The 27,406-nt window shown below is 39.9% G+C and overlaps 1 protein-coding gene across 1 annotated transcript in view; it reads right to left on the bottom strand.

Annotated features, from left to right (window-relative positions):
• The window catches only part of mtrr (5-methyltetrahydrofolate-homocysteine methyltransferase reductase), a 69,546-nt gene that overhangs the window by 19,395 nt on the left and 22,745 nt on the right, over nucleotides 1-27,406 (bottom strand). Inside the window, exons 8-12 of the mRNA XM_080208256.1 lie at nucleotides 24,796-24,884; nucleotides 22,234-22,414; nucleotides 14,207-14,249; nucleotides 10,261-10,456; nucleotides 8,276-8,394 (exon numbers count right to left, since the gene is read on the bottom strand). Coding sequence (XP_080064382.1) covers nucleotides 8,276-8,394; nucleotides 10,261-10,456; nucleotides 14,207-14,249; nucleotides 22,234-22,414; nucleotides 24,796-24,884 — 628 coding nt within the window. The remainder of the gene's footprint in view (nucleotides 1-8,275; nucleotides 8,395-10,260; nucleotides 10,457-14,206; nucleotides 14,250-22,233; nucleotides 22,415-24,795; nucleotides 24,885-27,406) is intronic.

Genomic DNA, 27,406 nt, shown 5'->3' with positions numbered 1-27,406 from the left:
TCTTAGGGAGGAGTACAGGGGAGGCATTGCATTTGTTCAGTGTTACTTCTTTGACTATATAGCATACAGGCAAAAATCCAGAAAATTTGACTAGTAAACTTTGACTAAATAACCGGCATGAAACAATCCTAACAGGGGACAATTTTAGATATTTGGATGGCTGCAAGACAGTAAATAACTCGAAGTTCTCTCTGCCCCATTCTATTAGAAAATAAAATTGTCACATTGTGCAGTCCATCATTTATCAGTCTTACCATAGGGCAGTTGAAAGAGTTGGATAAAACAATAAAAATATATACATTGTGCATGTTACCTTGCAGAAAGATTGGGATACTTATTTCACTAGTGCGTTCTCTTTCCCAGTAATTGCAATATTGAAATCTCAATGATGTCCATTCTGCCAGCTACACAGTTTACACAAAATTTTAGCTGGCCATTGCCAAAAGATTTATTCAAATATTGCATCCTTACTCATAGTAAAGAATGATATTAAAGTCAATCTTCTCAACTTAAACTCAAAATATTTGCATAAATTTAATATTTCCCATGCATACAAATAAGTCACCTATTTGAAATAATCCTATACACCATCCTGCTCAGGAACTCCAAGCTTGGTCCCTGCTAATAAGATTCCTTTTGGTTATGCCCTTCATAAAATTATATCTCATACTTTGCTAATGAGAACAAAGAACGGAATGCTTTTGGGTTTTGCACAAGCAAAAAATTGGATATTCTATACTAATGACATACCAAAACCAATGCTAAGTGTGATGTCTACCAGACAGAATTGTTCTGTTCACAAATTAACTTGAATTGTTTTAACCTGTGAAATTTGAGGAAAAATTGAAAAGATGCAAAAAGCAAAATACTAAAGAAATCAGATATATAAAAACAACAGAAAATACTGGAAACCTAACATTTCAGGTCAGTGGCTTTTCATTGGAATTGGGAAAAAAAAGCTAAAAAATGTAATAGGTTTAACAGCAAGTGAAAAGGTGTAAATCAGAACAAAAAGGAAAGTGAGCGAAGGATAGGAGACCAAAGACATTAAATGACAAAATGAAAAGAATTAGTGATGCATGACCAAAAGAGTGTGGTAATAGAACAAGTAATGAAATAAAGGACACATCTAGAAGATGATGAATGGAAAAATGTCACCTGAAAACAAAATAAGAACATACAAAAAAAATAGGCTGTTTGGCCTTTGACCAATGGGTTCAAGGTGTGGAGGGGTCTCTAAAATCCAGGAGTGAAATCAAAATCAGCCAAGCAAAGAAAAAAAAGAGGGAGGGATTATGGTCTGAAATTGAACCAAATGTGAAATTCAATTAGTGCCTATACGGAAGTTGAAATTTGTGTCCCTTGAGCTTCACTGGAACACAAGAAGAGGTCAAAGGCAGGAAGTCAGAATGAGATAGAATGACAAGTGACAAAAAGCCCATCCTCTCCCTTTCACTTGCTCAAAACTTAGACATGTCAACTTTTCCCAGCTCTGATGAATGGTCATGGATCTAAAATATTAACTCTATTTCTCTGATGCTCTTTAAAAATTGAAATAGTTTTGCCCACGCCTCAACTCTCAGCAGCCCATGGGCTGAGTTTTATGTTCCAAAGACGCTGCGAGTGTGTGCGTGTGCGTGGAGGGGGGGGGAGGCAATTCTAAAATCCAGCACTTTGCCTTTCTGCCCAAGGCTTGCACAAAATTTAATGCAGGATGCTGGAGGGGTTAAGCGGCTTACCGTTCAGCCTCATCCTTTTCTCCACTGCCATTTCAGCAGGAGAGGCCACAATGAGCAGGTAGCCCGCAGCTGTAGTCACACAAGTTGGTGTCAGGAAAGTGTGGGGGGGGGGGGGGGAAAAGAGAGAGAGAGAGAGAGAGAGAGAGAGAGAGAGAGAGAGAGAGAGAGAGAGAGAGAGAAAAAAAAGAGAACATGGCCTGACCACCATTCCTTTCACCAGGCCCACCAGCTGGAACTGGTAAAATAAACCCTTAACTACCTGACTTCCCCAGACTTATCTTAACAGCAGCAATCTCCATTCAGAAATCCCCAAGTGACAAAAATCCCATCTCCAGCCTACCTACAGCTATTGGCCAATAGCTCAAAAAAATCCAGCCCCATGTTTCTTTCAATTTTCACCTATTTTTTGCACCTCATTATCAACCAATTAAAACTGATTTTCCTCCTATTTAATTAATCTGGATTTGAAATGCAAACAGTTTCCAGATTCACAAAATCCCAATCTGTGTAACAAACGGGGCCACCGTTGCTCAAGTACAAAGTCTTTGATAGTCAAATTTTAATCACAACTAGCAATGATGTCAGCAAATATTACACCTTTTCTGAAGTGAGAAAACTATACTGAGTTTAGTTAGGGCATGGAATGTTAACCTATGGCAGCTGCAGTCATCTGTATCCCCAATTCTGCTGCAGTTAAATACAGATTTTCAAATCTAAGTCTTCAGTATAGTCTTCAAATGAGACCATGGCTTGACATAATATGGAACATTCTGGAGAGCAGAGCTAAGTCTTGTTTAACACTCCCAATATGTTTCTAAGTATATGATGTGCTAAATGAAAACATGCAAAAGAAAAATCACTAACACGAGAACACATGTAAATAAGAGTGGGTTACATTCCTGAATTTTGTTTTACATTAAAACCCCATTGGTAGCCTTGAACCTAACTGACCCAAAAATCCTCTTGCTAGTCTTGTTCACTTACTATAATACTCCAAATCGCTATTGTTTCCACTTAGCTCCTACCCACTTCCTGCCACCCTCCTGTGTGCCCTACCCCCCCACTTCCCTCCTTTCCTTTTACTCCTTTCCCTCCTGAATCTCACTGCCCCCTTTTATGTCCCACTCACCATCCCCTTGCTGCATCCCCCTTGGTGCTCCTGAGTAATGAGTGAGGCAGTGAGGGGGTTGTGGAAAGGAAAGCAGTGATCGGAAGAACATGACAAGTGGTAGTATGTTTAAAACACAAATTGAACATGCGTAATTACAACATAGTTCTTGGTACATACACAGTAACTGCCTTGTGCATTTGTGTGGTTTCATAAAAAGATCAACGTTCAGGATTGAAAATAAATAATCACATTATTAGATTAGCATTTGTAGGCTAATAGAAATATCATACTGATCTTTTGGTTGAATGCATTAATTGTTTGATTATAGAATGGGCTGAAGAGTTGCATGACATTCCAGGGCCAGTTATCACAAAAAAACTGCGGAGTCCATGGGGCGAATTTTTCTGTTCCAACCACCACGGGAATTGTAGCAAGCGAGGGGTGCACCATGGAAAGGTCTGTTGACCTCAGGTGGATTTGAGGTGAACGTGGCTGGAAAATCCAACCCTCTATTTAGGGAAAAGCAGCTCCCAATTTGCTTTATAAGCATTTCCCAAAACCATCAAATCGGGTAGTCACATTCTTTGTATCCTCATCAAGTAGAGCATCAAACTGGTTGAGATTTGGATTGTTCTTCATTGCATGAATTAAAACAAAATAATCATCAGTAAAGTCCGAATGTACAGTCATGCAGAGATGCCACTAAAAAAAAAGAGATAGGCACTGCAACTTTTCTGATACCGTAAGAATGTTTTCAGATTGCCACCAGGTGTTCCAATTCCCCTCCTAAGTTTTAATCCAAAGGTCTGCATGAATTCCAAATAATTCACAGAACAATTTTTCAAAGTAAAACTGAAAACAGACCATAAACCTATGAAGAATTTTAGTTATGGGTGTCAATGACCACAAGCCATGTTGGGCAGTGATGTTATGGTCTGTTTTTGCAATGCCATGGATATTGGAAACAGCAAAACTGCAGTCGTGTTTCTTTTAAGAGATTTTTAGAAAAGCAATGTATATGAATAAATGCTGGCCTACATTTAAGCAATTCAACCAAACTAGATCCAGTTTTATATTTTTGACGTAAATTAAATCTAAGACTTTAAATACTAGCATGTTATAATATTACTCATTTGGTCTATGCCTTGGATGGTCTTTGTGCCACATCTCAAATTCTTCCCAATGTGCCACATGGCCTCAGTACTAAGCAATTTCCGTTCACACCAATAATACAAGTAGTGAGGCTGTCCAATTTCCCTCTTCCAGTCTTGCGTGCATTACAATTTCTTCCAACCAAAACTGGGAAGATCGGAAGCTTTGTGGAGTGTGCGTGTGGAGTTTACATGTTTTCCCCATGTCTACATGGGTTTCCTCCAGTTTCCTACGTGCAGATTAGGTGAATTAGCCAAGCTAAACTGCCCCTCAGTGTCTAAGGATGCGTACATTAGGTGGATGTGTACATTAGGGTAAATGTGTGGGTGTACTGAGATAGGGCCTCCTAAGGGAGGGCCTAGGTGGACACTCTGAGTCAAACCCGATGGGCCACGTGGCCTCTTTCTGCACTGTAGGGATTCTGTAGTTTCATACCATTGAGTCTACTATCCTCCCCTGCCACTGCTCAAAATGTCCTAAACTTTGGTGCCCCAACTGATCCCCAGCTGGACTTCGGATTCCATAATCCTCACCTGTTACCAAGATTACCTAGTTCATTCTGCATCAGCTACCTCAGTTCTTCCACTGTTGAAATCTTCCTCTGTGCCTTTGTTCCCTCCCAGCTCAACTATTCCAATGCCCTCCTGGCTGCTGATCTAAATACAACAGTTCATTAAAATTCTAAAATGAAGCAAAATACTGCGAACGCTTTGAAATAAAATTAGAAGATATGGAAACACTCAGCAGATCCAACAGCATCTGTGGAAAGAGAAAGTGTTAATGCTTCAAGTCCAATACAACTTTTTCAGAACCAAACTAAAAATTCTGCTCTAGCCAACCCCACACCAAGTCCAATTTGACAATTTATCCCTGCTCTTGCTGACTTGCCATGTCTTCCTAATTCCCTTTTATATTAAGCAAACCATGTTTAAATCTCTTCATGCCCTGCCTTTTCTATCTACACCCACCTCTTCTCTTAATCTCTGCTCATCTGACTCCGGCCTCTTTGGCATCCCATCTTGTTTCTTTCACACCATTGGAAATCATGAGTTCAGGAACTAGGCTTCACTCTAGAAGACCCTTCCCTAAAGCCCACTCCTCTTCCTTCAAAATCATCTTTAAACCTCATCTCTTTCAGCATCCATTCCAACATCCCAGTCCTTGGGCTGTTGCTCTATATTAAAGCCCCTATATAAATACTAGTTGTCTTATCAATCACAACTTCACATACAGACTAAGATTGGTCTAGGGAGGACTCTAGTAGTGGGACAGAAAGAATACATGCGATTCAAATTTACCAGGATGAAGCAAAAAGGTGTTGGAGACTCAAAAGTTGAGAATATTTCTGTAAAGCCAAAAAAGGCATCACAACCAACTGACAACATTTGTATGGCTGATGAAGTAGAAAATTACCAAACCAAACTATGGCATGTAGATCTTTATTGCAGGGGGACTAGAGTGAAAGAATAGTTTTGTTACAATTATACAGAGCTTTGGAGAGACAACACAAATCTACTGATCACAGTTTTGGTCTCCATCTTGAAGGAAAGATATATTTCAATGGAGACAGTACACTGAAGCTAGATTGATTATCCTATGACCTAGATTGGGTCTGTACTCCATGGAGTTAGAGGCAACCACATTGAAACATTAAAGATTTTGACGACAGCTTGACAAAGTCGACACTGAAAGATTGTTTCTTTTGCTGGGGAATCTAGAACATGGAAACAGTCTCAGGATAAAGGGCTGTTCATTTAAGACTGAGATGAGGATAAATTTCTCCATTCAAATGGTTGTCAATCTTTAGAATTCTCCACCCTAGAGGGTTCTGGATGTTCTGTCATTGAATAATTTCCAGTCTCTAAGGGAATCAAGACAGAGCAAGCAGGAAAGTGGAATTGAAGCCAAGGACAACCATGATCATATTGAATGGCAAAGCACATTCTGTGGGCTGTATGGTATGCTCCTGCTCTTATTTCTTATGTTCTTCTTAGGTACAGACAGGCATCAGTAAATACATGAAGCACTCCAGCAACCTGTTCCATTTCCTTGCAGCACAGAGTCAGAACATTAACAATAAAGTCAGAGAGACAGGCTTTTACAGCTCATGTCTGCGCCAGCCATCAAACGCCAATTTATTCTAGTCCCATTTTCCAGCACTTGGTCTGCAGCCTTGGATATTGTGGCATTTCAAGTGCTTATCTAAGTGTTTCTGAAATGTTGTGAAGGTTCTTCTACCACCCTTTCAGGCAGTGAATTCCAAATTCTCACCACCCTCTGGGCGGAAAGGTTTTTCCTAAAATCTCCTGCTCCTTACCTTAAATCTATGCCCTCTGATTATTGAGAAATGTTTCTATCTACCTTCTTTTGTGGGAATTTCTGGTTCAAAAAACTCTCCTTTTTGCACTTTAACTTCACCCCCGCTAAGCCTTTCACACTTTGCATTTCCCAATTAAAATTGGGGGAAGTTGAAATCATCTTCTATCATTTTTACACTTCTCCAAGATCAGTTGACTTATCTGCACTTCTCGCTCTCCCTGACTGTTTGGGGGCCCTAGAACACTTCCAGCAAATATGATTACCACTGTTTTGTTTTTAAAATTTCACTTGTATGACTTCAACTGGGGAGCCTGCTAAGGGATCTTCCCTCACTGCAGTAATTGACCTCTTGATCCCTAATGTGATATCCCAGCTGAAAATTCTATACACCAGAATAAACTGTCAGTCTTATCCCTTTTTCAAACACATTGCTGAGATATTTCCCAAAGGAATTCTCTATTGCACCAGCATAGCACAGCACATGCAGCATTTGTACCAGGAATTTGCAGTCATGTTTCAGGACCCATCTGACCACTACCATGCCAGTTCAATGCTTAAGATGACTAAAGATATCATTACCAATTCATGGGACAACTCTATTTGCATCCCTGCTGACCCAAACTGAACACAGCACTATTTGGCAAATAGGTTTGCTAAGCCTTGTACATGGTTGATGATATCTAGGTACAGGGATATGGCCTGGTTACGGTAATCTTTCAGAGAGTCAGTACAGATTCAAATGGGCCAACTGGCCTCATTATGTACTGTAGGGATTTTATGAGTTATTTGCAATCACTTAAGCTATGCTAGTTCTCAAATCAACATGACCACTATGAAGGAAAACATGAATTAATACGTAGAATTGATATGTATTTAGGATACTAAACTTTAGAATTGCAAAAGTAGACATATTCATGTCTTGCCATTTTACTCAGAAGCCTTATTTACATGGTCAGCACTAACTGACAGCTTTGGTTTCTACTGGTGTTAAGAAAACATCATCTGTACCACGCATAAAAGTAACAGCAGAAACCTCTATAATCTGATAATGTTACCACAGGCAATCCCACAGGAGAAGAGAAGCTGGTGTGTAATTAATACTAATGAACTTCTACTTGCATTTACCTTATTTCATTTCCATGTGCAACTTCTATGTTTTTAATTGAGTCATAGAACAGCACATCTTGATCACAAATCATCAATCTACAATAAGGAAAATAAACTGCAACAGAACTTGAACAACATTCAAACTCCCATGCTTTACAAACAGGCAAAATCTTTGCATTACAAATTCTGGTCAAGTTCTCCCCAGAGAAGAAGCGAGTCATAATCTGGAATGACTACTTGAAAGGGCAGTGTAAGCAAATTCAATAACAACTTTCAGAAAAGAATTGGATAATACCTGGAGGAAGAAAGAAAATGCACCTTTTCCCGCACCATCACTACACTGCCATTTGCTGCAGCTGCTGATAATATTAACTGCATTTTTACTGGGGCAACTGAAGGCTGGCATCAAATGGCAGATGTACAGACAGTGGAAATGCAAGCAAAAGACCACTTACTCACCCTGCTGAATGCTTTACTCCTTCATACCTCTGAGGTACTCAATGCAGTCATCCCTCTTCTCCCCTTTATTCACCTTAAACCCCATCCAAATCCTTTCCCCCCTCTGCTCCTAGCCCGTCTGTCTTGTTGCATATCCCTCTCTTTCCCTGTTCTGTTAATTTTAGCCTAATTAACCCATCATCCTCTCAATTTTCTTCATCCAATTATTGCTGTCTACACACAATAGCTCAACAGATTGACTAGTTTAGAGAAAAACAAAACTCCTTGGGTCTTTGCTTCACCTTAAAGTATGAATTTCTAGAATCTGATGAATGAAACATAATGCATTTCAACATATATTTTAAAAAATCCTTTCACAGCCAGTATTGACAAAGAACAGGTTACATACCGGTGCTGTAGGAAACCTATGAATGGAGCAATGCCAGTTCCAGGACCCACCATGATAATAGGTACTGTAGTATCAGTGGGCAGACGGAATAATGTGTTTTGCCTACTGAAAACAGAAAGCTGCAGAAGAAAGTTTATTCAGTAGTTAAAATTCTGGAATTATCTTCATGATCTTAAGTAACAAGTTTTTTTTAAAAATTAAAAACTTCAACAAAAGTAATGGACCAGATTTTGCAATGGATGGGGAGATGGGAATGGAGGCAGACAGCCCTCAATTTCCTCCTGTGAACCGGCGTGTCAGTTTATTGGCAGATTCCTGCCTCAGGGTCATTTCTGAAAAGACTGGGTAGAGTGGAGGGTACCCAATTGTGTCCCTTAAAGGGTCAATTAAGACCATGGTGCAGATACCAACTGGAAAATTCAGTCAGAAGTCAGGGCTGACAGTCAGCTTACATTAGGAAAATAACAATACGATTGGATAGAATCAACATGGATTTATGAAAGGGAAACCATGTTTGACAAACCTGTTGGAGTTTTTCCTGAGGATGTTAATTGAAACATAGACAAAAGGAGAAGTGGATATGTTGGATTTGAATTTTGAAAAGGATTTTGATAAGATCCCACATAGGAGGTCAGTAAACAAAACAGAGCACATGGGATTAGGGAAAAAAGACAGTATGAATAATAGGGCCAGTCTGGCAGCTTGTGGCTAGTGGGGTACTGCAAGACTGAATGCTGGGGACACAGCTGTTCACAATTTTATATAAGTGGTGGGAATGTGGGGGCCAAGTATAATATTTTCAAGTTTGGTGATGACAAAACTAAGTGGGAATGTAGGTTGTGAGGACGATGCAAGGAGGCTTCAAGGGGACATGGATAGGCTAAGTGAATGGGCTGGAACATGACAGATGGAATATAATGTGAATAAGAGTGAAGTTATCCACTTTGCTAGAAAAAGTATTTCTTAAATGGTGAGAGGTTGAGAAGTGCTGATGGACAAAGGGACCTGGGCATCTTTGTCCATGAGTCACTAAAAGTTAGCATGCAGGTGCTACAATTAGAAAGGAAAATGGCATGTCGGTTTTCACCACAAGAAAATTTGAGCACAAGAGTAAAAATGTCTTGGCAATTGCATAAAGCCTTGTCGAGACTGCAGTCTCCTTATCCAAGGAAGGATACACTTGCGATGGAAAGATATACTTGTGATACAAAGAATGCAACTGAGTTTCACCAGATTAATTCCAGGGAAAGCAGGATTGTCTTGAGGAGTGATTGAGAGAACCAGGCACATATTCTTCAGTTTTTGAAGAATGAGGGGTGATCTCATTGAAACTTAAAGTTCTTACAGGGCTTAACAGGGTAGCTGTAGATAGGGCATTTGCCCTAACTGAGGGTCAAAATCAGAGTTCATAGTTCTAGAACGAAGGACAGGCCATTTACGACCGAGATGAGGAGAAGGTTCTTCACTGAAGGTGGTGGATCTTTGGAATCATTTGCCCAGAGGAGGCTGTGGAAGCTCAGTCCTCTAGCATGTTCAAGACAGAAATCATTGGATTTCTGGATGCTAAAGACATCAAAGGATAGTGGGAGAAAAATGGCATAGAGGCAGATCATCAGCTATGATCTGGTTGAATGGCAGAGCAGGCTCAACTCCTGCATATATATCAATGACCGAAGGCAATCATAACAAATTTCAATTGGTACTTGTCAATAAAACAATAATTGTGGAATAAGTACTCTTAATTTCTTGCTCCCCATTTTCATCATTGTTTTAATTACAGTGCAACCTCAAACCTAACCTGTTGGTCTATAGCAGTTACCTGCTGGTTGCAAGGCACGTTCCAAGCTGGAAGTAAAGCTGAGGTGAGACAAGCTGCAACTGTATTTCAAGGGAACAAAAATCTAACCCACAAGTATGCTACTGCTAAAATTGGTCTCAATCTAGTGCAGTTGGGGTTGTATAAAGTTTTAGCACATGGCATATACCTGTGGCAGTGAAAATCCATTTGACAAGCAGTCACCAATTGTAACTTTGCTTTCATAGCTTTGAAGAATTGACGTAACTTGTTCTGCGAGCCAACCTGTGCATACTCCTCTCCGGGCAATAGGTTTCTCAGGTGAAGATGGGAATTCAACGATATTGAAAACAAATTGAAGTTTACCAGGAGAATAGTCAGGTGAACTGTAAAGAAATTTTCAAAATAAATTTTAATAGGATCACTAGTAGTTGTTTATGCCCACTCTTACACAAAACACCCATCACTTTGCCTCATTTTGCTAATTATTCATTTTCCACTTAAAACTTTTATTTACTCGAATCATGAAGACAAGATCAATTAAAGTTGAACTTCACTCAGAGCTTCCTCAGGACTGACAATAAAGATTATTATATCAGGGCGCTCACTACAGCACAGTTTGGCGATTTGGTGCTTTAAAAATTGAGAATAGCAATTTGAATTCAATGCTTGTTTTCTGTTAAAAATGCTATAAAGATTGCGTTATTTAAATGGTGCTATTTCTATTTTGTTAATAGTTGTAATTGCCTTTATGAAGCCATTCAGTGAAGGAACAACTGGTTCTGTGCCTTCCACATCCCTATCGCCTCCTCTACTCAATAACACCAATTCAGAAATGACTTTAATTGCTTATAATTACTTTTGTAAGGGTTTGGTTCTCTTCAAATTAAATTCCTTTTGATTTTGTTTCTGACAGATAACAAACACCCCCTTTCTTCTCCAGACCATCCTGGATATTAAAACAGATTGCAAAACATGTTTTTGATACTTGCTCCTATGGTTTGCATTTGTAATATGTGGTTTGCACAACATCCACCTGGATATTTTGTTTTACTGCTCGCTGTGTACTTAATCATCTCCCTTAGCAGGACATTTCAACATTTTGAATTAAAACGGTGAATAGCATCCTGGTTCCCAGTAGCTATAGAACACATTGCATGGGGAGGGGCATTAGTTGTGGAGGAAGGGACTCATAGCTACTTTCAAGGATTGCTTTTTTATTAAATAGGGGCATTTTTGATAGAACACAGCACTCTTAAAAAAAATGTGATATGCCATGCTCCAGGGACCTGGGTTTGATTCCTGGCTTGGGTGACTGTCTGAGTGGAGTTTGCACATTCTCCTCGTGCCTGCATGGGTTTCCTCCAGGTGCTCTGGTTTCCTCCCACAGTCCAAAGATGTGCGGGTTAGGTTGATTGGCCATGCTAAAATTGCCTCTTAGTGTTCTGAGATATGTAGGTTAGAGGGATTAGTGGGTAAATATATAGGGATAAGGCCTGGGTGGGAGTGTGATTGGTGCAGACTTGATGGGCCAAATGGCCTCTTTCTGCACTGTAGGGTATCTATGCGGGATTCATATAAGTTGAGACTAATTGAAACATAACCCAAGGCAAGAACATAGGAAATAGGAGGAGAATATGAATTGTTCAATACAAAATGGGAATGAGGGGTAATGAAATTGAGAACCATCAATCCTTGATTCACAGCAATTTGTTGTCAAACTTCTTAGTGCACGTTTCTTCGAGTTGACTGAATAGTCTTGATGGCCTTTTTTGTGACTGACCCTTTGGAGGCATTCTGAACAGTGCCTGCATTCACTGAGGCATACTGATACTCATTTGAGCCCCCTCAGGACTGCTCTGCCAATCACTACAATGGCTGATCTGCTCATCCTCCATAACCTTCAACTCCCTTGTTGTTCAAAATCTGTCTAACTCAGCCTTGAATAAATTCAGTGGCTAAGTTCCATTGCTCAGAGAAGAAAATTTCAAACATTAATGACCCTCAGAGAAAAATGTCCTTTCATCTCTGTCTTAAATGGAGAAAGTGTGAAACTGTGCCCCCTAATTCTAGATTTCCCCACAAGGGGAAACATCCTTTGTGCATCCACCTTCTCAAGCCACCTCAGAATTTTGTATGTTTCAATAAGATGAACTCTTATTTTTTTAAACTCCAATATAGGCCTAAACTGCTCAACCTTTCTACATCTTGCAATGCCTTCATCCCAATAAAAGCCTAGTGAATTTCTCTGAACTGCTTCCAATGCAAGTATGTCTCTCCTTAAGTGTGACCAAAACTGCACGCACTATTCTGTGTCTCACCAATTCTCAATAAGGTTATACCAAGACTTCCGTATTTTTATACTCTATCTTGCAATAAAGGCCAAAATTCCTTCTTAATTACTTGCTATACTTGCGTGCTGAATTTTTGTGATTCATGTACTAGAATCCCTCTGCACTGCAGCATTCTGTAGTCCTTCTCCATTTAAAGAAAATTCTGCTTTTCTATTCTTCCTACCAAAGTGGACAACGAGACATTTTCCCACAAATACCACATCCTCCAACTTTTTTGCCCTGGAACTTGACCTATTAATATCTCTTTGTATCCTTTTTCTATCCTTCTCACAATTTGCTTTCCTACCTATTTTTATATGGTCAGCAAACATGGCTATAAAAGTCGATCACTCATCCAGCTCATTAATACAGATCTTAAATAGTTGAGGCCAGTAATGATCCCCACGGCACTCCACCCTTTATATTTTGGCAACCATAAAATGACGCATTTATCTCAACTCTGTTTCCTGTTTTTTAGCTAGTCCTCCACTCATGCTAATATAATCAGCCTTTCAAGTGGTACCTGATCATACATACTTATTATATACTCAGATTTTTCATCAAACATAATTTTCCTTTCAGAAAAGGATGTCAACTCTTCCTGATTGTATTATGATTTTCCAAATATACTGCTGCTATATCTTTAATTGATTTTAGCATTATCACATTGTTTTCAATGAGGCATGAGAGTCCCAATTCCTGAATAGCAAAAGCAAAATACTGCAGATGCTGGAAATCTGAAATAAAAGCTGAAGATGCTGGAAGTACTCAGCAGGTCAGACAGCAGCTGTGGCGAAGAGGTAACATTTCAGGTCAATTATGTGTTATCAGAACTCGAAGAAGTTAGAGATATGATAGGTTTTAAGCAAGAACAGGCATTAGGCTGACTGGTCTACTGTTCCCTGCTTTCTGTCTGCCTCTCTTTTTGAGGAAAAGTATTACATTTGCAGTTTTCCCATGTGCTCGGACCTTTCCAGAATCTGAGGAATTTCTCTGCAGATCCTAGAATGCAGGCCATCAGCAGACTTGTCAGTATTAATCTCCATTAATATTCCCATTTCTTTCTCGAGTGACAGTGACTGCTCTAAATTCTTCTCAGTCTTTCACCTTGTGATATTCCACTATTCTTGGGTATTGTTTGTGTCTTCTACTGCGTAGACAAATATAAAATACCTGTTCAAAACCTCTGCTGTTTTCTCCTTTATGATGTCACTATAGTTAAGAAAGCCCACCAATGTCTCTACTTTTTAAGACCAAAGAAATTTGGCATGTCTGTTATGACTCTCACCAACTTTTACAAATATACCATAGAAATCATTCTTTCTGGTTATATCACAGCTTGATATGGCTCCTGCTCTGCCCAGAACTGTAAGAGACGACAAAGGGTTGTGAATGAAGCCCAGACCATCATGCAAATCAGCCTTCCATCCATTGGCTGTTTACACTTCTCAGAAAGGCAGCCAGCAGAATTAAGGCTCCCACATACCCTGATCATTCTCTCTTCCAACATTTTCTATCGGGGAAAAAAAATACAGAAGGTTGAGATTATGTATCAATCAACTCAAGAACAGCTTCTTCCCTGCTGCCATCAGACTTTTGAATGGACCTACCCTGCACCAAGTTGATATTTCTCTATACCCTAGCTGTGACAATAACACTACATCATGCACTCTCTCCTTTCCTTCTCAATGAACCATATGCCTTGGCTGTATAGCATGCATTTTTGACTGTATATTAATACACGTGACAATAATAAATCAACTCAGTCTAATGCATTGCCTTAAACACAATATAAAATGTTACCTTGCTGCAGAATAGGATCTAACTTGCAGTTTTGGCAAATGTTCTGAAAGAGAAGAGATGAGATTTTAGAAAATACAAGCTATGATTTTTTTTCTTTTATACTTGCAGGCAAATTAATATAACATGACTTTAAAGGTGCTTTTTGTTGCAAACTGTAGTTTTGGTTTTCAATATATTTCATGACTAAAGCATTAATGGGATCAGTTGTCTCAAATAGAAGTTCTGCTGCACAATAGCCCTTAAAATCTGCACTAACCCAGTTAAAAGTTGGCTGCAACTTTTACTATCAAAACAGATATTTTCAATCTATTTGCAACTCTAACAGGCTGACTCAGGAAGTATATCACCATTATACATCATGCCTGGGATTTTCCACTTCTGCACCCATAATTTCCACCCCTCCATCGAGGTTTCACAGCATTAAAATAATTAGAAACGTCAACATAAACGTTTAATGATACCCAACAGCATTCAGTTTTCAAACAGAAGATCTAAAGACTTATACAAAGAACAACCCAGCATGGGAAACAGGCCCTTCAGCCCAACGAGCCTGCGCCGCCGCATCACCCTACACCTATTCTACCCTGCATATCTACGAATGGAACCCCTAACAGCCAGATTCAGGGGAGAATAGTGTCAATTTGGTAAAACCAATCAGCCTAAGAGCACATCTTTGGGGTGTGGGAGGAAACCGGAGCGTTTGGAGGAAACCCACGCAACCACAGGGAGAATGCGCAAACTCCCACAGACACAGGCCCAAATCCATGTATCTGCACAGCTAGCAGTGCTAGTCACCGAGCTGTTGCGGCGCCCGTCTACCAGTCCAGGATCAAGTACACACACCGACACGAAGTGCTAGGCCACTCCCGGAACTTCCAAGGGCAGCCCATGCACGACCCACCGTGTGCATGCCCCTCGTTTGACACGAGGTGGATCTCCACCTCGTTTGTTTCCTAATGCAGTACACGTGGAGCTCTTTATTATCTCTCCAAGGAGATACCGGGCAGGATCTTGAGCCCGTTCTCTCCATCCTTGCGATAACTATCAAGGACTCAAGATCTGACAAAACGCTGAAACACGAATCTCACAGTGAGGAAGGACGTTCTTGCTATGGAGGGAGTGCAGAGAAGGTTTATCAGACTGATTCCTGGGTCGGCTGGACTGAATTTTGAAATCATTTAGGATTATAATAATTAGAGTTGAGAGATTGGGGGGGGGGGGGGGGGGGGTGTGTGTGTGTGTGTGTGTGTGTGTGTGTGTGTGTGTGTGTGTGTGTGTGTGTGTTGTAGGGGTGAATCTCATTTGTAAATTCTAACAGGACTAGACAGGGTGGATGTTCCTGATGATGGGGGAGTCCAGAACCAAAGGGTCAAAGTCTTAGACCACATGGTAAACCTTTTAGTGTTGAGATGAGAAATTTCTTCACCCAGGGAGTGGTAAGTCTTTGCAATTTGCTACAACAGAAAGCAATAGGGGCCAAAACACTGTTTTCAAAAACGAGTTAGATATAGCTCTTGTGGCAAAGAGGATCAAATGGGGCTAAGGTGTGATCAGTTTACTGAGTTGAACGATCAGCCATGATCATAATGAATGGTGGAGCAAGTTTGAAGGGCAGAAAGGCACACTCCTGCTCCTTTTTTCTATGTCACTATATCCTGTCTTTAAATATAGCAACCAGATTCCACAAACTGTGATCTGACCATGGTTTGATTACTTTGTTAGTTCTTGATTTGCTTTTAAAAGGGCTTATTGACCTATGTCAAAACTTCTGGAAATTTGTGTACTTGTATTCCCAAACCCCTTTGCTACTCAATGCCTATTAGATCTTTATTTTCTAAATAATGGGACCTCCTTTCTCTTTGCAGTAGCTTATACTTGCCCATGCTGAAATTTTGTTGACATTATATATCTGTTCTATTTTGCTGACTGTCTTTCAGTTCTACTTTTTGAACATAACCTACTCTTGCTCCTATTTCTGATGCTCTTATACACAGGCCCAACAATGTAGCCAGTACACTGTCACCAGGCTGCCATTCCTCAAAAGCCCGCCCGCCTACACCCAAATTAGCAGAAGTTGCACAAGTCAACCAGGTTCAATATGAAAATGTTGTTTCATATGCACTGATCACATGGAATATAAAAAGTTTACAAGGACAGAACTTCTTGCAAAATTGAGGGGCTCTAGTATTTATTTCTCATCTGTCTTCACCAGGGAACAAGATGCTGCACAGTTATGGTGAAAGAGGTGTAGCTCAGACATTTAATGGATTAACAAATGATATAGACAGGGTATTAGATAGGCTGTCAGCACTTAGAATTGATAAGGCACCAGGACTTGATGGGATGCATCCCATAATACTGATGGAAGTGAGAGTGGAAATTGTAGAGACACCAGTCTTAATTTTCCAGTCTTTCTTAGACTTGGGGCTAGTGCTGCAGGATTGGAGATTTGCAAATTGTTCAAAAAATAGGAAATAAAGATAAGCCCTGACCAGTTTAACTTCAGTGATGCAGTAGCTTTTAGAAACAATAATTTTGGACAACATTAAAATCACTTGGGCAAATGCAAGTTAATTTTAAGAGCAAATTATATTTAATTAACTTTGGGGAGATTTTTGATGCAATAATAGAGGGTAATGCTGTTGATGACTTCCGGAAGGAATTTGATAAAGTGTCACACAACAGACTAGCGGGAAAAGTTGTAGCTCAGGGAATAAAGGGACAGTAGTAACATGCATACAAAATTGACTGAATAGTTAATAGATGTTTTTAAGATTGGATGAATGCTGGCAGTGAAGTTGCACAATGGTTAGTCAAAGTACTGAAGATGCTGGAATCTGAAACCAAAATAAAAAATACTGGAAAATCTCAGGAGGTTTTTCAGCACCTGTGGAGAGAGAATAAAGCTAATGTTGGGTCAGGATGGCCCTTCTGCTTTTGGTCCACAGTGGTCAGTGTTGGGACCCAGCTTTTCCAATATGTGCTAATGACCTTGGCCTTATAACACAGGGCACAATTATAAAATCTGTGGATGATTCAAAACCTGGAAGCATAGTGAATGCGAGGATGATAGTGTGGAACTTCAAAAGGACAGAGACAGCTTGGTGCAATGGGCTGGACAAAGGGCAAATCAAATTCAACGCAGAGAAGTGTGAAATAAATCATTTTCATATGAAGCCTCTCTCTACTTTTTAAATAAAAGATATTTATATAGCTCCTTTAATGTAGGAGAACTTTCAAGGTGCTTGACAGGAGTTTCAAACAAAATCTGACACAAACCACATAAGGAGATATTAGAACAAATGACCAAAAGTTTGTTTAAAGGAAGTTTTTACAGAGGGAATTCCAATCCTGGGCAGTTTAAAGCACAGTTGCTGATAGTGGTGCAATTAACCTCAGGAATGATTAAGAGGCCAATATTAGAGGAATGCAGAGATCTCAACATTCACAAATTAATGCTGATAACCTCCGACCTTGTGCACAGCTGGGATTGTCTTGTCTTGCAGCAGTGAGTGGAGTTTTGGCTCAGCTCCAAATTCTTTGTTCTCACTGGCAACAAAGCGACCACAGACAAGATCAGAGAATCCCACTTCAAGATTTCAGCCACATCATCTAGTTCCTGGCTTAGCATTCATTTTCCTTTTTGTGAAGCACTTGAGGACTTTAAAAAAAATTAAAGATGCATAAGAATCAGCATCCTAATCTCCAAGGTGTAAATCATTCTTTCAGCTCTGTCACAAAAAAGAATTATGTAGCGAATGTTTATAGACGCATGGATCAAAGTTGTAGAGACTGTCCCAAGCATGGATGTCCACTTTGACAGAAAAACATATCCGGAAGTTCACTAATACTGACTGATTGCCAACATCCAACTTTACAGCTCAAATCTACCTCAACCATATAGGCAGAGTGATTTTAACTTCAAGATGTTCAGATTCTATCAAGGCTTAGACTCTCAAAAAAAAGACAGCAAAGCAAATTCACAGAAAACAAATTTGGAGCTGTAATGTAGAAGCAGATTTATCATAAACTAGTTTCCATTTTGAGCACCCAAAGCTGAGATAACAAACTGCATGTCTCCTTCGTATCAGCAATCATGAACTCTCATGCCAAGAACCAGCACCAGCACAGAAGCACAATCAACATTGGAGAAAGATAACAGTAATGGAACACACAGCCCGCAAGATTACTTGGCTGCAGCAGATTACATAAAGGATCCACTCGGCAGCACTGACAGTTTAACCTTGAAAATGACAAGTGGATGCAGAGATGTACTTGTAACTGCTGCAGCTATCTAAATCCTTCATAAAGTATTAATGCAAGACTTTCATAAAACAATTAAAAATCAGATGCAAGCATCTCTTAGCATTAGAACATTAAGTGGATTGCCAAATAAGATCCTAGAACCCAAACAGATAAAACAGGAAAAATAAAATGTTTATAGCTCATGGTCACTTCGGATGAAGTGGAGTTGGAATGCCTGAGCTTGTGGCTAGGGGTGGTGTGTCCCACAAGGTGTCCAAGCAGTCACTGACCAAGGTCACTAAGAAGCCATCCAAGAAGCAGAGGAGAGCTCACAAGCAGAGCTACTCCACTTGTGTGCTGACCCAGGTCTATCCCTCCACCCACATCTCATCCAAGGCCACGAGCATCATGAGCTCTTTCATGATTGACACCTTCGAGCGCATCACCTGAGGCGTCGCACCTCATCCAATACAACAAGCGGCATACCATTTTGGCACAGGAGATCCAGAGCGCAGTCTGCCTCATGCTACCGGGCGAGCTAGCCAAACATGCCATCTCCAAGGGCACCAAGGTAGCCACCAAGTACAGCAACTCTACCCAAGTCAACTACACAAAGACTACTTAAGTGGACAAAGCTAAAAAAAAATTAGGATTTAGAGATATTTTGGATCATGCTCCAGATTTGAAAAATTGAAACCCAGCCATTTGACTCAGATAATAAATCACAATGAGTGTGGTGGACATGCATCTGTCATGAGTATAACCAATAACCCATCAGCTAAGCTGCACAATAACCAAACACACACAGAAGTGTAATTTTATCATTCAAGGAGCACAACAATTGGTTATTTCTCTCTGGCACAAAAGTAAAACTGAAAAGATGGTCAAACCATGGCTTACAAAGGAGGACACAAATAAGATACCAAAAATGTTGGGGAACATTAAGTTGAGAGAGGGAGGTACTGAAAGGGATCAGTATTAGTAGAGAAATGTGGAATGGAAAATGATGACATGGAAAGCCAATAAATTCCCAGAGTCTGATAATCTACATCCCAAAGTACTTAAGGAAGTGACCCAATAAATAGTGGATGCACTGGTGGTCATCTTCCAAGATTCCATAGTATCAAAAAATCAGGGTTCCTACAGCGAAGGAGGAGACACTTGGTCCATCGAGCCTGCACCAACAACAATCCCACTCAGGCCTTATCCCACATAAGAGATTAGCATGTAAAATTAAAGCGTGGGGGATTGGGGGTAGTATATTGAGACGGATAGAAAACTGGCTAGCACACAGGAAACAAAGTAGGAATAAACGGATCTTTCTCCAAATATAAAATTTCGATGAGGGGACTAAATGTAATATTTCCAAATTTGCAGGCGATACAAAGCTGGGTAGAAGGGTAAGCTGAGGAGGAAGATACAAAGATCCTTCAGTGTGATTTGGACAAATTGAGTGAGTGGGAAAATGAACGGTAATGCATGTAATTTGGATTCCACTTCGCTAGCAAATGAACAGGGAAGTTGATTATTATCTGGATGGCAATAAATTAGGAGAAGGGAATGTGCAAGAAGACCTGGGTGTCCTCGTGCAATCACTGAAGGTGAGCATGCAGGTGCAGAACGCACGTTTAAAAAAGATAAATGTTATGTTGGACTTCATAGCAAGAGGATTTGAGTGCAGGAACTTGTCTTGAGTGCATGTCTTGCTGCAATCTTATAAGATCTTGGTGAGGCCACGCTTAGAACATTGTGTGCAGTTTTTATCTCCTTATCTGAGGAAGGGTGCTTTTGCTGTAGAAGGAGTGCATCAGACTGATATCTGGGATGGCAAGGCTGACGTCTGTGACGAGATCAAATCAGTTAGGATTGTATCTGCTGGAGTTCGGAAGAGTGAGGGGGGATCTCAGAAACTATAAAATTCTAACAGGACTGGGCTGGGTCAATACGAGAAGGGTGTTCCCAATGTCAGGGAGTGTCCAGAACCAGGGATCACAGCCTGAGGGCACAGGGTAGACTGTTTAGGACAAAGAGGAGGAATGTCTTCACCCAGAGAGTGGGCAGCATATGGAATTTGCTCCAAAGGAAGTAGTTGAGGCCAAAACCATGTACGTTTTCAAGAAGCAGTTAGACGTACCACTTGGGCCAAAAAGGATCAAAGGATCAGGCTATTGAGTTGTATGATCACTATGATCATACTAAAGGGCTAAATGGCCTTCTCCTGTTCCTATTTTCTATGTTTCTATGTTTTGCAATGGTAGATTTAAATTTTATAGGGGGTAATTGAGCTCTGGTAGAGCAAAAACTTATTTTCTTGGTGAAAAGACATTTGCAATTGATTTTTAATGCACATGTTTAGGGTTCTCTGCAACACCCTGAAAGATGCTGGTAACTTCCATACATTTGGCCAAATTGTCCACTTCCCTCAATTGCATCCGTGCAACCCGAATCTTTCGATTCAATCAAGTTAAAACCAGGTAATTAAAAATTCAATACAATTTAGAATGCACGTCTTGGAGAATGAAACAAAAATCAAAAAGAATTCTGTATGGCATAAAGAGAACAACGTTAACAAAACTACCGCAATAAATAACAAGTTAATCAATGGCTGTATCCAAATTCACCTGCTTCCAAAATTAAAAGGTAGCTCCAAATACAATAAGCTAAATTAGATATGCATGCAAAAATCCATGTAAGATGGAATTCAATATGGATGAATTATTACACTTGGGAAGAAAGTAAGCAGTGAACAATAGTGAATTTCCCCCAGATCTGCCTAACTCTAATCTTTCCCTCTAGTATAAGACAAATGTTTTTAATTGGTTGTAGCCCCAGCAGAGTGCACTGATAGTACTTTCCAAACTCAGGACCAAAAGGTAGAAACTCTCATTCCCCTGTATGGGGTATTGTTAAATAGCAGAAATCTAACCTCAACTGCTGTGTTTTGCTATTCTAAAGTAGTGATGCAGAGATAATGAATATGTGGTAATGATTTGAAAATATTGCTCATCTACAGTTTTTAAAGCAGAGGAGAACCATAGTTGTCTATCTGCAAAGCACCAGCAGAAATTCCAGAGTTATATTTAATAAAAATGGAATTTAAATTATTCAGTCTCTGAATCACTAACATTAGATAAACAAAATACATTTATTATGAAAAGACTTGTCCTCAGAATCACTTTCAGCAAAGCTACAAAATCCATGTCTCCACACAACGGCTATAATGAAATCAAATTCATTTTAGATTTAGACAGGAGTAAACAGCTCCTTTTTGTATGATGGTACAGAAAAACTATTGTGGAACAATAATAAAATGAAACAGTACCCTCACGTGTTCACTTTTATCATTAGGGATTTATTTGGAACAAAACTGAGAAACTATCAAAGCTAATGTCAGAGTTTCAAAACTTAAAGTTCATTTATTAGTGTTACACTTAGGCTTACATTAACACTGCAAAGTTACTGTAAAAATCCTCTAGTCACCACACTCCGGCACCTGTTTGGGTACATTGAGGGAGAATTTAGCTTAACCAATGCACCTAACCAGCCTTTTGGACTGTGGAAGGAAACCCACACAGACACAGGGAGAACGTGCAGGCTCCACACAGACAGTGACCCAAGCCAGGAGTTAAACCCAGGTCCCTGGCACTGTGAGGTAGCAGCGTTAACCACCATGCTGCCTTAATTCAACTTTAATCACAGAGCAATGCTGAATAGTTCTAAGGTTTTGTACGTCATGTTGTTTGGGATCTGGATAAAGGAAAGAAATGATAAAGAGGACTGACCTATAAGTAGGCTAAGTGGTGGACGGCATGATGGAAAAGCACCAAGAATATCAAGCAGGCAGATGTTGTAGTCTCTTAGGTACCGGTTGTAGTCTGCAGCACCTTGTCTGCTACTCAGTTCCTGCAGTCGCCGTTTTTCACAAGGGTTAGAGGTATATTCAGCCAATGCTCGCAAACATGCCTAAAATGTACAATATAGAAGAAACCAAAATTAAACACAGAAACCGCCAAGTGCACTGCCCTTAAAAATAACAATTCTCTCAATGTGAAGATTTGGGCCTTTTGAACCACCCTTCACTGCTTTTGCCTCAAGGCTATGTTGGACCTTCCTAGGACCCTTTCCATTTCTCCACTTCCTTTTCCTTTTTTATGATCCTCCTCAAAACTTACCTCCAAGTAAGCATTTGCTCCCCCTACTATCCCTATCTATTTATATCTGATAACACTCCTGGGAGCACAGTGGTTAGCACTGCTGCATCACAGTCCCAGGTTCGATTCCTGGCTTGGGTCACTGTCTGTGTTCAGTTTGCACATTCTCCCCACGTTTGTGTGGATGTCCTCCAGTGCTAAATTGTCCCTTAGTGTCAGGGGGACTAGCTAGGGTAAATACAAGAGATGATGGTGATAGGGTGTGGGTGAGATTGCTGTCAGTGCAGACTCGATGGGCTGAATGGCCTCCTTCTGCACTGCAGGATTCTATGATTAGATGTATTTCTAGGTTAATGCTGCTAAATAATGCAGATTGTTCTTTTGGTGTTGTCTTTCCTCATCATTCCAACATCATGTTGTTTTACTCCCATTACCTCCAGAACTTAAATATTTAAAATATCCCATTTACAATTAGCACAATTACTACTTCATACTCATCGTTAACTTCAAGTTCACATGCATCTTTTCACTCAAACAGCCCTCTCAGGATCATAGTACTAAAATATTTTACCCCAGAGATAGTTTTGCTCCCCCCCACTTTGTTCCCTCTTTCATTGCTTGACGTATTTCTGTACCTCCACATAGCTATCCCAGTGAACCTCTTCCTCTTATTATTTGATCAATTTTCCTCTTTTGCCGCAACATGAACTTATTTCATTTACGACCAAGCTTCATTTTCTGAGCTTGCCAATAGGTACACTACCGTACTGCAGGCTCAGCATTAGTGACTTAAAGATACTCCACTCGCTCTTTACAGACAGATCAGCTTGGATTTTGCAGTTACAATTGCAGCAGAAAAATCAGTTTTCCGTTATTACCCTGCAAAACTGACAGCAACTTCTAATATCCACGAAGGTGGAGTTAAACAAGGAAGTCTAGAAGCTATCGTCAGTGATTCCCTGTTCTTTCACAAGGTGGCAAACTTTAGAAACCAATAAATCATTGGGAACCACCCCTTTTATGCGGTAATGTCATTGGTTAAACCTCACCCCCGCAAATGATACACCTTTTAAATGAGTTGTAATAGGGTTTTTTAAGCAATGTATTAAGTCATAAATACTGTTGAACAATCTCTATCTCTGCCAGACTAATTTTCCTGGAGTATCTTGTCAAAATTTTTCCATTAGGATTAAAAATAATCATGAATTTAATCTAAAAGCAAAGTTTGGATATTTCAGCTTTCTGGTTTCTGTTAGTTAAAGAATGAATTATATTGAAGAATTCTATTTGATGACACCACTGTTGTAAGACCCCTGGAGATCAGTTTGATTGCGCAACAGACAAATATTGATGTCAGGAAATGTACAATTCACACCACAGGGATCTCTAGATATTCATGGACAGCAATGGGGTTAGTAGTGAAACAATGACACTTGCCACTGACTAAAATCTGGGCAAATAGATGCACTGGAAATAAAAAGAAAATGCTGGAAAAACACAGCCATATGGCAGCACCTGTGCAGAGAGAAACAGAGTTAATGTTTCAAGCATTGTGACTGGTAAGGTGGCATGGCACTGGTTAGCACTGCTGCCTCAGTGCCAGTGACCTGGGTTTCATTCCAGCTTTGGGCGAGTGTGCAGAGTTTGCACATTCTTCCTGTGTCTGTGTGGGTTTCCTCCTACAACCCAAAGATGTGCAGGTTAGGTGGACTGGTGACGCTAAATTGCCCCTTAGTGTCCAAAGATGTGTAGGTTAGGTGGATTGGTTTTGGCAAATGTGCAGGGATATGGGGATAGGGCAGAGGGGAGGGCCTGGATGGGATGCTCTTTCAGAGAGTTGGTGCAGACACCAGTGGGTCGGATGACTTCTTTGTAAGGACTCTTCGTCACAGCTTCATCACTTTCCTTTATCTCTCTCTTCACAGATGCCTTTGATCATATTGTGGATGCTACCTCCCCCACCCCACCCCAAAGAGGTGCTACAAATTCAATCTCCTACTCATTTTTGGGTCTTCTAAACTGGGAAAACACATATCTTAGATGAGATTTTGTTTACTGAAATCACACATTGAAGTAACTTTGTAGTTCTCACAGTCATTGTCAAGATGATATAGTCAGTGACTATGGCCAATGATGATCATTATTAATAAATGTTAAAATTTAGGTGTAATGCTGGAACACCTGCCTAGGTACCTTTTTTGGAACTGATCGTATTTCCAGGCACCAAAGCAGAATGAATAGCAGCGTACTTTTCTTTGGTATGTATTCGGGCAAGTGAGCACCTGAATCAAAAAAAGAAACATTTTGGTAAGCCTCAAATTGAAATCATATGTAATGTTTCAAAGTAACTTAAAACTAGGCAACTTATTCATGCTAATTTCCACCATGGACACAAAATAGTTGGAGGCAGCTGGAGAAACTGGCACATAGAAAGTCAGCATAGGAGAGAACTCAGGAGATACTGATGTCGGACACAACGCAGATTGTTAATGGTGACTGATGATAAAGAAGGCAGAACATTTTAAAAGCAGAACCAGGGTCAGTACTCAGCGATAGCAAATCATGTTACAGATGGCCCTGTGGGGGACAGGGTTGGGAAAATAAATCAAAATGGACAAATGAATAACAAGACTATAAAAGCCACTAGAGGTATTTAAAAATGGAAAGATTAGCCAAGAGAAATGAGGGCCCATTACAGATTCAGGAAGAATTTATAAATGGGGAATAAGGAAATGGCAGAGAATACATCTTGTTTGTCTTCATGAAGGAAGATAGAAAAAAAATCCTCCCAGGAACATGGAAGAACCAAGGGACAAACAAGGATGAAAAATTAGGATTAGTAAAAAATAGTACTGGAGAAATTATGGGACTGAAAATTGATAAATTCCTGAACCTGATGATCTCCATCACAACGTGTTATGAGAGATGCTGTAGAGATAATGGATGCTCTAGTGGTCTTCTTCCAAAATTCCACACATTCTGGCCTACAAATTGTCGGTAACAAATGTAAAGCCATTGCTTAAGCGTGGAGGAAAAAAAAAGAAAAAGGGGGACTATAGATCTGTTAGCCTGACATCAAGAGTAAAAAAACTGCCAGAATCTATTGTAAAGGATGTGATAACTGAACACTTTAATAATGGTAGAATTTAGCAAAGTCAACATGGATTTATGAAAGGCAATGTAACATTTCCAAATTTGCTGATGACACAAAAGGTAGGTGGAAGCATGAATTGAGGATGCAAAGAGGTTTCAAGAGGATTTAGATAGGTTAAGTGAGGAGACAGGAACACAACAGATGAAATATAATTCAAAAAATCTGAAGTTATCTACTTAGTAGGAAATGTAGAGTATTTCCTAAATGGTGGGGGACTGGGAAGCTTTGAAATCCAAAGAGACCTAGGCAACCATACTCACGAATCATTGAAAACCAACATGCAGATGCAGCAATAAATTAGGATGACAAATGGTATTGCAACAGTATTTAAATACAGTAATAAACATGTTTTTCTGCAACTGTTGGACTTGGAGTCTTGGTGAGACAGCACCTGGAGTAGTGTGCACAGCTTTAGTCACCTTACCCAAAGGAGGACATCCTTGACCTAGGGAGTGTGCAATGAAGATTCACCAGATTGATTCATGAGGGTGGAATTTACTATGAGGAGACTGGGTCTCTATCCTCTAGAGTTTAGAAGAATGAGAGGCAATCTCATTGAAAAATACAAAATTCTAAGGGTGCACACAGGCAGGATGTTTTGCCTGGTTGGTGAGGAGGGTAAGCCATTTAGGGCTGAAATGAAGAGGAATTTCTTCAGAGGGTAGAATCTTTGGAATTCTCTACACCAGGAGTTGTGCAGGCTCTGTCACTGAGTTTGTTCAAGATATCAAGAAACATGGGGATGGTGCAAGAAAAGTTGCATTTGAAAGTTGCCATGATCTGATTGAATGGTGGAGCAGACTTGAGCAGCCAAATGGGTTACTTCTGTTTCAATACTTCTAAAATTTAAAATTGATATTGAAGTTTTTCTTTATTAAATGATTTGAATGATTTGATACGCCAAAGGATTTGGTAAGTTTTAAACACCAACAAACGATTAATAAAATCATAATTTTGAGGGTGAAGATAAACCAGGAGGGTAGATTAGCAGATAATATAAAAACAGACAGCAACAGCTTATTTTTATATATAAAGAGGAAGAGAGAGACGCCAAAGTGAACAAAGAGAATGAGACTGGGGAAATAATAGTGGGAAGCAGGAAATGGCAGAAGAGTTAAATAAATACTTTGTATCAATCTTCATAGTAGAAGATACCAATAGCATTCCGAAAATCCTAAATAAAGGGGCAAAGAGAGGGGAGAATAAACACAATAACTATCACTAGAGAAAATGTAGAAGGAAATTAATGGGGCTGAATATGTCCCCCGGACCTGTTGGGTTACATCCTAGGATTTTAATGGAAGTATAGGTCCAGAGATGGTGGTAATCATCGTCCAAAAAACTTTAAATTCTGGAGAAGTGCCAGAAGATGGGCTGAGGGGTTGGGGAGGGGGGAGGGTGGTTAATGTAATATCTTTGGATTTCCAAAAAGTATTTAATATTACACAAAGGGTACTTAAGATAAGAACCGATGATGTTGGGGGTAGTACATTAACATGGATAGAAGGTTGGCTAACTGATAGAAGACAGAGTTGGAATAAGAGGGGCATTTTCAGGATGGAAACCTGTCATTAGCTGAGTGCCAATGGGACCAGAATTATTTACAATATTAATGACCTGGATGAGGGAAGTAAATATACTAGTGCTAAG

This window comes from Carcharhinus amblyrhynchos, chromosome 2 (genome assembly GCF_965287045.1).
Source record: "Carcharhinus amblyrhynchos chromosome 2, sCarAmb.v2.hapA, whole genome shotgun sequence".
Taxonomy (NCBI): Eukaryota; Metazoa; Chordata; class Chondrichthyes; order Carcharhiniformes; family Carcharhinidae; genus Carcharhinus; species Carcharhinus amblyrhynchos.
The sequence above is the reverse complement of the archived record's forward strand: the minus strand, read 5'-3'. Positions and strand labels throughout refer to the sequence as shown.